At 39.7% G+C, this 13,200-nt stretch overlaps 1 protein-coding gene across 1 annotated transcript in view; it reads left to right on the forward strand.

The window, feature by feature from the left end:
• PUM3 (pumilio RNA binding family member 3) overlaps window positions 1–13,200 on the forward strand; it is a 96,468-nt gene that overhangs the window by 24,479 nt on the left and 58,789 nt on the right. The window contains exon 9 of the mRNA XM_073652487.1: window positions 769–872. Coding sequence (XP_073508588.1) covers window positions 769–872 — 104 coding nt within the window. The remainder of the gene's footprint in view (window positions 1–768; window positions 873–13,200) is intronic.

The following is a 13,200-nucleotide window of genomic DNA, read 5'->3' on the forward strand; positions in this document are numbered from 1 at the left end:
GGGCCTGGATGCCTTTCTTGAAAAGTATAATATTACAGGTTATAAATACTAGATTCCTTGATAGGGCGTTGATCCAGGGAACTAGTCTGATTGTCGTATGGAGACGGGAAGGAATTTTTTTCCCCAATGTGGAGCTTAGTGTTTGCCACATGGTTTTTTTTTTGCCTTCCTCTGCATCAACATGTTAGGCTATGGGTTGAACTAGATGGACTTAGTCTTCCTTCAACCTTAAAAAACTGTTACTTTCCATACCCACTGTACGTTTGTATGGTCATATTCCCTAGTGAAGCTTAAAAAAAATCTTTATAGATAAGAATCAACAACTTTTTTCATGTACAAGATTTGCTTTATTGGTGAACCCATAGTATGCCATGCTGCAGAATTTCAGTACGGATGAATTACTTTTTCCCATGCACAGGGTTTAATCCACAGTATATCTGCATGAAAATCCATGACTAATCCACATACAACACAAGTGAATATCGTTGTGGATTTGCTGTGGATCTGTGTCAAAATCCTCAGAGGGAAAAGTGTACATAAATGTTAATATATAGTATTATAAAAAGCATATATACAGTAAATGGTAATACATTTGATGTACCTCCAAAATCGTCCCATTAAAAAATACAACATATACTGCAATGTAGTATCCTCAGATGGCACATTTAAGTAGAAATTAAAAATTGAGATAAAAAAATTCCAGTGTCCTGTAAGCCTTAATCGGCCACTTCCATAAGTGTTTAACGTGTGTTTTTTGTTTTTTTCTAGTCCGCTATTCATCCATCTTTACAAGAGGTGTTGGAGGTGCAGCCTGAAAAGAAGGAATCTATTTTGGGTGAAATGAAACAAATTCTTGTTCCCCTTGCTCAAAAGTAAGTTGTCGCTTTGCACTTAGCCATACGTTGCCATTACCTTTAGTAAAGTTGCCTTCGTTCAATCATCATATTGCACTTTACAGAATTGAAAAGATTTCAGATTGAGTTTTGGAGTTTTGTAAATGAGGCTGAAGAGTTAAACGTATAAACCTCCTTAATGCTGGGGATTTATGGCAATAGCTTATCCAAAGTATTCCCCTATTGGGGAAGAGGCTACGTGACATTGTAGATACTGCTGCAAGCTGCCTATCCCTTTTCCCCTTATAGGGAAGCATTTTATGTTAACCAATAAAAAGATTATTATTACCTTATGACTGTAACCCTAAATTGTACTGTGGTTAACTTGAATATGAGAGAGTGTAGTAATTGGGAGTGGCCATGTATGGAGACTATTGAGGATCTCCTGTTCATTCTTGCTTCGCCACAGTAGATCTATGTATGATTCTTCGATGTGCGGCCCAAGTCTTTTCTTTCTACAGTCATATCATATTGCATGCTCCCTCCTTTTATTTTTTTTTTTTACTTGGACCCGCACTCCCTCCAACTTGACCTAGTTGCTTTTAATTAAGGAAAATGCCAAAAATATTCCACCTATTTTTGCCCTGTCAGAGAACTTGTGGAAGTTGGGTTTTTTAGCTCCTTTCACTTGGTGTTGATGCTGTGTGGTGACCATTGCTGCTGTGAGAATGTGTCTGTGGGGTTGTCTGACCTGGAGCCATGATGACCTTGCAGCATGGGTGTCATGAGGCATCGGGGCTCTCCTCCTGCTGCTGGTGTGCTGTCCCTTCGGTGGTAGTTGGAGCATGGCACCGCACCTTTTAGGTCTGGGACCCATTTAGAGGTTCACCTTGACGTGGTAGTGGGCTTCATACACTCTGATCAGAATGTTAAACTTAAAACCTCATATTCACTTATGCAATTTTTTGCTGAGTCCCAATGGATCAATGTGTGATTGTGGGGTATTCAGTCCATGTCTTTTTTCCACAGCTATCCTAATGTACGGAGACTCTCTGTTCCTATCCTACGAATAGAATATTAATGTTTCTATGTAAGTGAGTAAACAAATAATAAATATTAGTCCCAGTCAACCCCTTTAACCAGTTCAGAACTGGGCCATTTACCCTGACCAGAAATATTTTCAGTTTTTTTTTTGTTTTTTTCATACATGCGATATAAAGAGCTGTAAAAATATTTTTAGCGCTCGGATATTCAAGTACCGTATTTTTTGGATTATAAGACGCACCGGACCATAAGATGCATCCCAAATTTTGGGGTGGAAAATAGAAAAAAAAATGTTATAAGATGGGTGTCCATTTTAGTCTGAATAGGTCCGGTATCTTACCTGGGGGGCAGTGGGGCGAGGGTCACAGGAGGCAGGGTCCCTCAGGAAGACGGCGGCTACAGCCTTAGAGGTCAGATGATGTGGAGCCTGTGTGGAGGCCCTTAGCCTGGCTGGTTCCTGTGCGGAGGCCCTTAGCCTGGCCGGTGCCGAGGACAGGGCATCATGCAAATCCTGAGATCTATTGGGTGGAAAGCTTATCGTCCACGTCTAATTCATTTTTTATTGGAGGATGATCCAGACAGGCGGCTGCAATTTAGTGAGATTATGCTTAACGAAATTGAAGAAAATCCAGTAATTTTAGATAACATTATGTGGAGTGATGAAGCTTCTTTCAAATTATCTGGCCATATTAACAGACATAATTGTATTTACTGGTATAATGAGAACATGCATTTAACATTAGAGCAACAACTAAATGAGCCTGGTGTCAATGTTTGGGGTGGTATTTCAAGTTTTGGTGTTTTAGGACCAATATTTTTTGATGGAACAGTCACAGGAGATAAGTATCTCGAAATTCTAATGAATCAAGTTGTTCCCCAGTTACAGCAACAGCCTAATTCAAATGACCTTTATTTCCAACAAGATGGGGCCCCTCCACATTATTCAAGAGTAGCCCGCGAGTATCTTGATGAAACATTTCCTAATAAATGGATTGGCTGAAGAGGCCCACTTGATTGGCCGGCACGTTTACCAGACTTGACCCCAATGGATTTTTTCTTTTGGGGAGTACTCAAGGACAAAGTTTATAGTCGAAAACCAAAAAGTGTCAGTGATTTGAAAAATTACATAAGAGATGCATTTCAAGAAATTAATACCCAAAGAGACTTGTGCAAAAAAAGTTTGTTGAAGCGGCAGACTTCAAAGCTGTGCAAATTGTAATGGAAAACAGTTTGAGCACCTGCGCTGATAAAATTTAAGGGCTTTTGTATTATTGTTCAGAATACAATTTAATTGTCAATGATTGTGTTAGTAAATATAATTTTATATATAAATCAAAATAAATGTTATTATTTTCTGGCCACCTACTTTTGGACCACCCTGTGTGTATGTATGTGTGTATGTATGTATATATATATATGTATATATATATATATGTATAGATAGAGAGAGAGAGAGTTTGGACACACCTTCTCATTTAAAGATTTTTCTGTATTTTCATGACTTTGAAAATTGTACATTCACACTGAAGGCATCAAAACTATGAATTAACACATGTGGAATTATATACTTAACAAAAAAGTGTGAAACAACTGAAAATATGTCTTATATTCTAGGTTCTTCAAAGTAGCCACCTTTTGCTTTGATGACTGCTTTGCACACTCTTGGCATTCTCTTGATGAGCTTCAAGAGGTAGTCACCGGAAATGGTTTTCACTTCACAGGTGTGCCCTGTCAGGTTTAATAAGTGGGATTTCTTGCCTTATAAATGGGGTTGGGACCATCAGTTGTGTTGTGCAGAATTCAGGTGGATACACAGCTGATAGTCCTACTGAATAGACTGTTAGCTGCTTTTTTCTTGCCATAATACAAATTCTAAGTAAAGAAAAACTAGTGGCCATCATTACTTTAAGAAATGAAGGTCAGTCAGTGCGAAAAATTGAGCAAACTTTGAAAGTGTCCCCAAGTGCTGTTGCAAAAACCATCAAGCGCTACAAAGAAACTGGCTCACATGAGGACCGCCCCAGGAAAGGAAGACCAAGAGTCACCTCTGCTTCTGAGGATAAGTTTATCAGAGTCACCAGCCTCAGAAATCGCAGGTTAACAGCAGCTCAGATTAGAGACCAGGTCAATGCCACACAGAGTTCTAGCAGCAGACACATCTCTACAACAACTGTTAAGAGGAGACTTTGTGCAGCAGGCCTTCATGGTAAAATAGCTGCTAGGAAACCACTGCTAAGGACAGGCAACAAGCAGAAGAGACTTGTTTGGGCTAAAGAACACAAGGAATGGACATTAAACCAGTGGAAATCTGTGCTTTGGTCTGATGAGTCCAAATTTGAGGTCTTTGGTTCCAACCACCGTGTCTTTGTGCGACGCAGCAAAGGTGAACGGATGGACTCTACATGCCTGGTTCCCACCATGAAGCATGGAGGAGGTGGTGTGGAGGTGCTTTGCTGGTGACACTGTTGGGGATTTATTCAAAATTGAAGGCATACTGAACCAGCATGGCTACCACAGCATCTTGCAGCAACATGCTATTCCATCCGGTTTGTGTTTAGTTGAACCTTCATTTATTTTTCAACAGGACAATGACCCCAAACACACCTCCAGGCTATTTGACCAAGAGGGAGAGTGATGGGGTGCTACGCCAGATGACCTGGCCTCCACAGTCACCAGACCTGAACCCAATCGAGATGGTTTGGGGTGAGCTGGACAGCAGAGTGAAGGCAAAAGGGCCAACAAGTGCTAAGCATCTCTGGGAACTCCTTCAAGATTGTTGGAAGACCATTTCCGGTGACTACCTCTTGAAGCTCATCAAGAGAATGCCAAGAGTGTGCAAAGCAGTCATCAAAGCAAAAGGTGGCTACTTTGAAGAACCTAGAATATAAGATATTTTCAGTTGTTTCACACTTTTTTGTTAAGTATATAATTCCACATGTGTTAATTCATAGTTTTGATGCCTTCAGTGTGAATATACAATTTTCATAGTCATGAAAATACAGAAAAATCTTTAAATGAGAAGGTGTCCAAACTTTTGGTCTATACTGTATATATGTGTGTGTGTGTGTGTATGTATGTATGTGTGTGTGTGTATATATATATATATATATATATATATATATCATCATAGAATCATAGAATCGTAGAATGGTAGAGTTGGAAGGGACCTCCTGGGTCATCTGGTCCAACCCCCTGCTCAAAGCAGGATTCACTAAATCATCTCAGACAGATGTCTGTCCAGCCTCTGTTTGAAGACGTCCATTGAAGGGGAACTCACCACCTCTCGTGGCAGCCTGTTCCACTCATTAATCACCCTAACTGTCAAAAAGTTTTTTCTAATATCTAATCTGTGTCTCCTCCCATTTAGTTTCATCCCGTTGCTTCTAGTCTTTCCCTGTGCAAATGAGAATAAAGATGATCCTTCTACAATGTGACAGCCCTTGACATATTTGTAGACAGCTATTAAGTCTCCTCTCAGTCTTCTTTTTTGCAAGCTAAACATTCCCAAATCCTGCAACCGTTCCTCATAGGACATGGTTTGCAGACCAGTCACCATTCTGGTCGCTCTTCTCTGAACTTGTTCCAGCTTGTCTATGTCTTTTTTAAAATGTGGTGCCCAAAACTGTACACAGTATTCCAGATGAGGTCTGACCAAAGAGGAGTAAAGACCGATAATGACTTCACGTGATCTAGACTGTATGCTTCTGTTAATACATCCCAGAATTGTATTTGCCTTTTTTGCTGCTGCATCACACTGTTGACTCATGTTCAGTCTATGATCTATTAGTATACCTAAGTCTTTTTCACATGTACTGTTGCTTAGCTCTATTCCTCCCATTCTGTATATGCTTTTTTCATTTTTATTGCCCAGATGTAGTACTTTGCATTTTTCCCTGTTAAAAACCATTCTGTTGGTTGCTGCCCACTGCTCCAGTTTATTTAGGTCTTTTTGAATCCTCTCTCTCTCTTCTCTAGTATTAGCTATCCCTCCTAGCTTTGTGTCATCAGCAAATTTAATCAGTTTACCCTCAATTCCTTCATCTAAATCATTGATGAAGATGTTGAACAATACAGGTCCCAGGACAGAGCCCTGTGGTATCCCACTTGAGACATTCATCCAGCTGGATGTGAAGCCATTTACAACCACCCTTTGAGTCCGATCACTAAGCCAGTTATGAATCCACCTAACAGTTGCCTGGTCCATTGCATACTTGGTCATTTTTTCAATAAGGATGGTGTGAGATACTTTGTCAAATGCTTTGCTGAAGTCAAGATATACTATATCTACAGCATTTCCCTGATCCACCCAGTCAGTGATTCTGTCATAGAAGGAAATTAAGTTAGTCTGACATGACTTGTTAGTTACAAACCCATGCTGACTCTGGTTAATCACTTCATTCTTATCCAGGTACTTACATACATGATGTTTAATAATTTGTTCAAAGATCTTTCCTGGTATAGAAGTCAGACTCACCGGCCTATAGTTCCCTGGGTCCACCTTCTTCCCCTTTTTGAAGATAGGAACAACATTTGCTCTTCTCCAGTCTTCTGGGACTTCTCCTGTTCTCCAAGAATTTTCAAAGATTATGGAGAGTGGTTCTAAAATTTCTTCTACGATCTCCTTCAGTACTCTGGGGTGTAATTCATCTGGACCTGGAGACTTGAACTCATTTATGTTAGCTAAATATTCCCTCACAATCTTTCTGTTTACAGATAACTTGGATTCTTCTATTCCTTTAAAAGGACAGTGAAAATCAGTTGATGTTACATTTTCTTTCTGAGAGAAAACAGATGCAAAATAGGAATTAAAAAGTTTGGCCTTCTCAACATCCTCTCTTACCATTTCTCCATTTTCATCCTGTAAAAATCCTATAGCATCTTTGACTTTTCTTTTACTTTTGACATACCCCCAAAATCCTTTTTTATTGCTTTTGACATCTCTTGCAAGCCTTAATTCATTGTCAGCTTTAGCTAACCTGATACGTGCCCTGCAGGATCTGCAGACTGCATTATAATCTTCTTTAGATATGCCTCCCTCTTTCCATTTAATAAACATTTCTTTCTTTCTTTTTAGCATGTGTTTAAGTTCTGTGTTCATCCATCCTGGTTTCCTTAAATGCTTCCCATTCTTCCTACTTTTCGGGATTGTTAACGATTGTGCTTTGAGAATCTCATTTTTAAAAATTTCCCATCCTTCCTGGACATTTTTGTCCTTAAGGACATCCAGCCATTGGATCCCTCCTATTCTCTTTCTGAGTCTCTTAAAATCTGCCTTTCTAAAATCTAACCTTGAAGTTTGAGTCTTCACATGTCTTCCTCCTCTAGTTATCCAAAATTCTATAATAGCATGATCGCTGCCTCCTAGGGTCCCAGCCACCTTTACCTCCTCAACCATTTCCTCCCTGTTTATAAGGATTAGATCCAAAGTAGCAGATCCCCTTGTTTTCTCCCCTACCTTTTGGAAGATAAAGTTGTCAGCAAGAGAGGATAAGAATTTGCTTGACCTGTTAGTTTTATTTGAGAGAGATTCCCAACAAATGTCTGGATAGTTGAAATCTCCCATGACCACTACGTCATATTTTTTGGAGAACTTGGTCATTTGATACATAAAGAGTTCATCCATATCTTCAGCTTGCCCAGGTGGCCTGTAGTAAATGCCTACAATGGTGTCCTTTCCGTTGTTCTCTCCTTGTATTCTTACCCAAACAGTTTCCACAGAACTCCCAGTCTCTGAAGCTTCAATCTCTGTGCAGATATACGCTTTTCTAACATACAATGCGACACCTCCTCCTCGTTTATCAAGTCTGTTTCTTGCAAATAAGTTGTATCCTTTTAGCCTTTTATTCCAATCATGTGTATCGTCCCACCAAGTTTCAGTGATTCCAATGACATCATATTCCTTATCCTGCATTAGTAGTTCCAATTCTCCTTGTTTGTTGCCCATGCTTTGTGCATTTGTATAAAAACATTTTAGTTTGTGATTGGTTTCTCTTCCTCCCATATGTTTATTATTTAAATTGTTTTGTTTTTGTTCTTCCTTTACACTTCCAGTAGCAGAGATCTCAATAGTATTTGTCAGCTGTATGGCTTTTTCTGGCCTTTTGCTTCCCTTCCCTATATGACTCGTTTTTATACTTTTTTTTGTTATGGGGCTAGTAACAGCAATTTGGATTGACAGTTGCATTTTTAATTATTTTAGTTTTTACTTTCTATTACCTAGCAGCTCCCTCGCTGGGTATAGAGGAGGAAGCAGTTAGCGCTTCCTATTGCTGCACCCACAGTGCTCGTTTGCAGCGATAGAGGAGGCACAAATGGTAATAAACACTGTGCCTTTCCTATGGGACTCCGGCTGTTTCCGACAGCTGCTTTCACAGCTACGTAATTGTGGTAGCTGCGCTGCTATGCAGGGATGTTTTAGAATGTCACTGCAGATTAGGAGCCACACCGCCTGGACGTTTAAAGTTTGAGCAATCCCAGAACCAGTTAAAGGGGTTGTCTCACAAAGTGCATTACAGTCAATAGATCTTGGAATAATAATAAATTCCACAATTGGACGTGTTTAAAAAAAAAAAAAAAAAAAATGTTCCTGTGCTGAGATAATCTTATAAATGTGGCCCTACTTTACATTATTTGCTGTGTCCGAACTGCTCCAGTTCATTGTCAACACATACCACAGCTCCTGGCCAGGGGGAAGCATAAGTCACTTATGGTAAGTGAGCCTGCAGGCCAAACAGCAGGGGCTCACAGCTGCTGCTTTTTGAGGCAACACATTTCCCTGCCTGTTTTATCACAGGCATGAGTGTTTCTGCCACATTTGCAGCTATTTGAGCCTATTATAAATAAAGTAATAGACATATAAGCTCAGCGGCAGGAGCTACTATGTCACTGACTTGATTAATGATCTCACAGGACTGGTGACACAGCAGAAACACTCACTCTTCTGATTAAACAGGCAGGGAAATGTGTCAAAAAAGTAGCAGCTGTGAGCCCCTGCTGTTTTGTTTGTATACTAACTTATAAGTGACTTATTCTCCCCAGGCCAGGAGCTGTAGTATGCGCCGACTAAGAACCGGAGCAGCTCTACATGGTCAGACACCATTTGTCCAAACAGAGGTGTCTGACCAAATGTGGTGTACCGGCGCTCTCAGAAGAAATTGGGTAACAAATTGTGGGGTTCATTTTCTGGTGCTATTCCTTGAAAAAGTGAAAAAATTGGGGCTAAAACACCACTTTAGAGAATTTTAATTTCTTTTTTTTTTTATTTGACTTTGCATTAATTCCTGTGTAGCACCTGAAGAATTACAAAAATTCCTAACCGTTTTGAAGTACCGTATTTGAGGGGTGAGGTTTTTAAAATGGTATCACTTTTGCGGAGTTTGAATATATAGGCCCCTCAAAGTCCATTTAAATCTGAATAGGTGCCTAAAGAAACAGGTTTTGTAAATTTCTTGAAAATGTGAGAAATTGCTGCTAAACTTTTAACCCTTCTAACATCCCAACAAAATAAAATGTTTGAGAACTGATGCAGATGTAAAATAGACTTATGGGAAATGTTATTTATTAATTATGTTGTACAGCATGACTAAATGGTTTAAGGATATAAAGATTGAAAATTGCGAATTTTTTAAAATGTTCGCCAAAATTCCACAAGTTTCACAAACGCAAAACTTATCGACCCAAATTTACCACGCGTAGAGTACAACGCGTCACGATAAAACATTCTCCGAATCCCTGCGATCCGTTGAAGTGTTCCAGAGTTATTACCACATAAAGTGACACTGGTCAGATTTCAAAGATTTGGCCTGGTCAGGATGGTAAAAATTGGCTGTGGTGGGTAGGGGTTAGCCAGATAGACCACCTATCATGAAATAGTAGTTCTTCAGGTTCCACTTCAGTCCTAGAATCTGTACAGATCATAAATGGATATTGGCCTTATGAGTTCTTTGGCCATTGGACTGCTCTTTGATGTCCATTGCGATAAATTCGAACTACGTACCACTTACAGCAGCCTGTCCATATGTTCTAAAATACCAGCTCCGCCACAAGGGTTATTAGGTCACAGATCCCAAACCTACAGTTCTGTTTCCCTCCAGCACATACAGTGCATTGTGAAAGTATTTGGCCCCCTTGAACTTTTCTACCTTTTGCCACATTTCTGGCTTCAAACATAAAGATATAAAATTCTAATTTTTGGGGGAAGAATAAACAACAAGTGGGACACAATCGTGAAGTGTAACGAAATTTATTGGATATTTTAAACTTTTTTTTAACAAATTAAAAACTGAAAAGTGGGGCGTGCAATATTATTCGGCCCCTTTAAGTTAATACTTTGTAGCGGCACCTTTTGCTGCGATCACAGCTGTAAGTCGCTTGGGTTATGTCTCTCAGTTTTGCACATCGAGAGGCTGACATTCTTGCCCATTCTTCCTTGCAAAACAGCTCAATCTCATTGTGGTTGGATGGAGGGCGTTTGTGAACAGCAGTTTTCAGCTCTTTCCACAGATTCTCGATTGGATTCAGGTCTGGACTTTGACTTGGCCATTCTAACACCTGGATATGTTTATTTTTGAACCATTCCATTGTAGATTTTGCTTTGTTTGGGATCATTGTCTTGTTGGAAGATAAATCTCAATCCCAGTCGCAGGTCTTCTGCAGACTCCCAACAGGTTTTCTTCCAGAATGGTCCTGTATTTGGCTCCGTCCATCTTCCCATCAATTTTAACCATCTTCCCTTTCCCTGCTGAAGAAAAGCAGGCCCAAACCATGATGCTGCCACCACCATGTTTGACAGTGGGGATGGTGTTTTGAGGGTGATGAGCTGTGTTGCTTTTACTCCAAAGATATTGTTTGGCATTGTGGTAAAAAAGTTCGATTTTGGTTTCATCTGACCAGAGCACCTTATTCCACATGTTTGGTGTGTCTCCGAGGTGGCTTGTGGCAAACTTCAAATGAGACTTTTTATGGATATCTTTGAGAAATGGTTTTCTTCTTGCCACTCTTCCATAAAGGGCAGATTTGTGCAGTGTACGACTGATTGTTGTCCTATGGACAGACTCTCCCACCTCAACTGTAGATCTCTGCAGTTCATCCAGAGTGATCATGGGCCTTTTGGCTGCATCTCTGATCAGTCTTCTCCTTGTTTGAGATGAAAGTTTAGAGGGATGGCCGGGTGTTGGTAGATTTGCAGTGGTCTGATACTCCTTCCATTTCAATATGATCGCTTGTACAGTGCTCCTTGAGATGTTTAAAACTTGGGAAATCTTTTTGTATCCAAATCCGGCTTTAAACTTCGCCACAACAGTATCTCGGACCTGCCTGGTGTGTTCCTTGGTCTTCATGATGCTCTCTGCAGTTGAAACAGAACCCTGAGACTATCACAGAGCAGGTGCATTTATACGGAGACTTGATTACACACAGGTGGATTCTATCTATCATTACCAGTCATTTAGGACAACATTGGATCATTCAGAGATCCTCAGTGAAGCAAACTCTTTCCAGAAGTTCAGTGAAAGTAAAGGGGCCGAATAATATTGCACGCCCCACTTTTCAGTTTTTCATTTGGTAAATAAGTTTAAAATATCCAATAAATTTCGTTCCACTTTACGATTGTGTCCCACTTGTTGATTCTTTCCAAAAAATTTGAATTTTATATCTTTGTTTGAAGCCAGAAATGTGGCAAAAGGTAGAAAAGTTCAAGGGGGCCAAATACTTTCACAATGCACTCTATATAGAAGTTTCATTACTAAATATGAGCCATCATTGAAGTGATCACTACATGAAACCAGCAATGAGATACAGTCACTAATTGAATTGTCGGTGCATAGACAATCCTGCTCCATCACAGACCAGTATCTTGGATAGGCCAATTTGAATAAAGGAGCTTCTTTGGTTCCTTGGGAAAGATTACAAATCAGAAACTAGTCATGCAGACAAGTAGAAAATTTCCCACAATTTTTTTTTTAAGTAAAAGAAAAAAAGTATTTTGTAAGAATGTAGAGCATGTGAAGGATTAAAATGAAGTGTAAGTATAACTTGGCAGATGAATGTGACAAGCTGGCCGGGTCTAGGGAGATTTGTGGAACATTCTCGTGAAGAGGATTTGGCGGACCTAGAGGAGAAAAAAACAACTGTATTTCCCATTGTGTAGTAGGCGGTCTACACACATTGCACTTGTAGTAGTCTTGGTACTTCATATTTTTCAGACATGCCTCAAATAATTGATTGCTGTTTGTGCTTCTCCAGAAGAACGTGCCCAACTAATATGCAGAACTAGTGCTTCCAAGTCATTACACCTGTCTCAGCCACTCAAGGTTATGCTGACTGGTTTTCTTTCTGGGAAATCCTGGTATTGTACTGGGGTATGCCGTATTTTGTCTTGAGAAGTGCCTCACAATATCTTGTTAAAAAGAGACAAGGAGGAGGAACTATTGAAAGTGGGTTCTGGCCTGCCATACATTGCATAAGAGCCTGTGTATTTCTTAGCAGCTAAATCCATGTCATGTACGAGCCTTCAGAAACTAAAATATGATGGCATAACACTTTTAGTTACTTGGCCTGGTTATATAATCTGAAGCCTGTCTGAGGAAGACAAAACATAGGCAGTAAGAGTAGGAAAATAAAGCCAAAAGTGTGTGGGCAATGCAAATATCCTTCATTGGTTCATGGGGCCGACTAGATACTTTTCCTTTTTGTTGTAGTAATTAAATGAAATTATATATATATATATTTCCTTTCCACGATTCTACAGGTGCTTCTCACTAAATTAGAATATGATCAAAAAGTTAATTTATTTCAGTTCTTCAATACAAGAAGTGAAACTCATTATATAGAGTCATTACAAACAGAGTGATCTATTTCAAGTGTTTATTTCTGTTAATGTTGATGATTATGGCTTACAGCCAATGAAAACACAAAAGTCATTATCTCAGTAAATTAGAATACTTTATAACAGCTTGAAAAATGTTTTTAAAATCCTAAATATTGGCCTACTGAAATGTATGTTCAGTAAATGCACTCAATACTTGGTCGGGGCTCCTTTTGCATCAATTACAGCATCAATGCGGCGTGGCACGGAGGAGATCAGCCTGTGGCACTGCTGAGGTGTTATGGAAGCCCAGGTTGCTTTGATAGCAGCCTTCAGCTCGTCTGCATTGTTGGGTCTGGTGTCTCTCATCTTCCTCTTGACAATACCTCATAGATTCTCTGTGGGGTTAAGGTCAGGCGAGTTTGCTGGCCAATCAAGCACAGTGATACTGTTGTTTTTAAACCAGGTATTGGTACTTTTGTAAATAAAGAGAAAACTTCAGCTCACCCCTGAGATGTA

Source organism: Phyllobates terribilis, unplaced genomic scaffold (assembly GCF_046119375.1).
Source record: "Phyllobates terribilis strain yellow unplaced genomic scaffold, ASM4611937v1 Scaffold_1__5_contigs__length_1240528914, whole genome shotgun sequence".
Lineage (NCBI taxonomy): Eukaryota > Metazoa > Chordata > Amphibia > Anura > Dendrobatidae > Phyllobates > Phyllobates terribilis.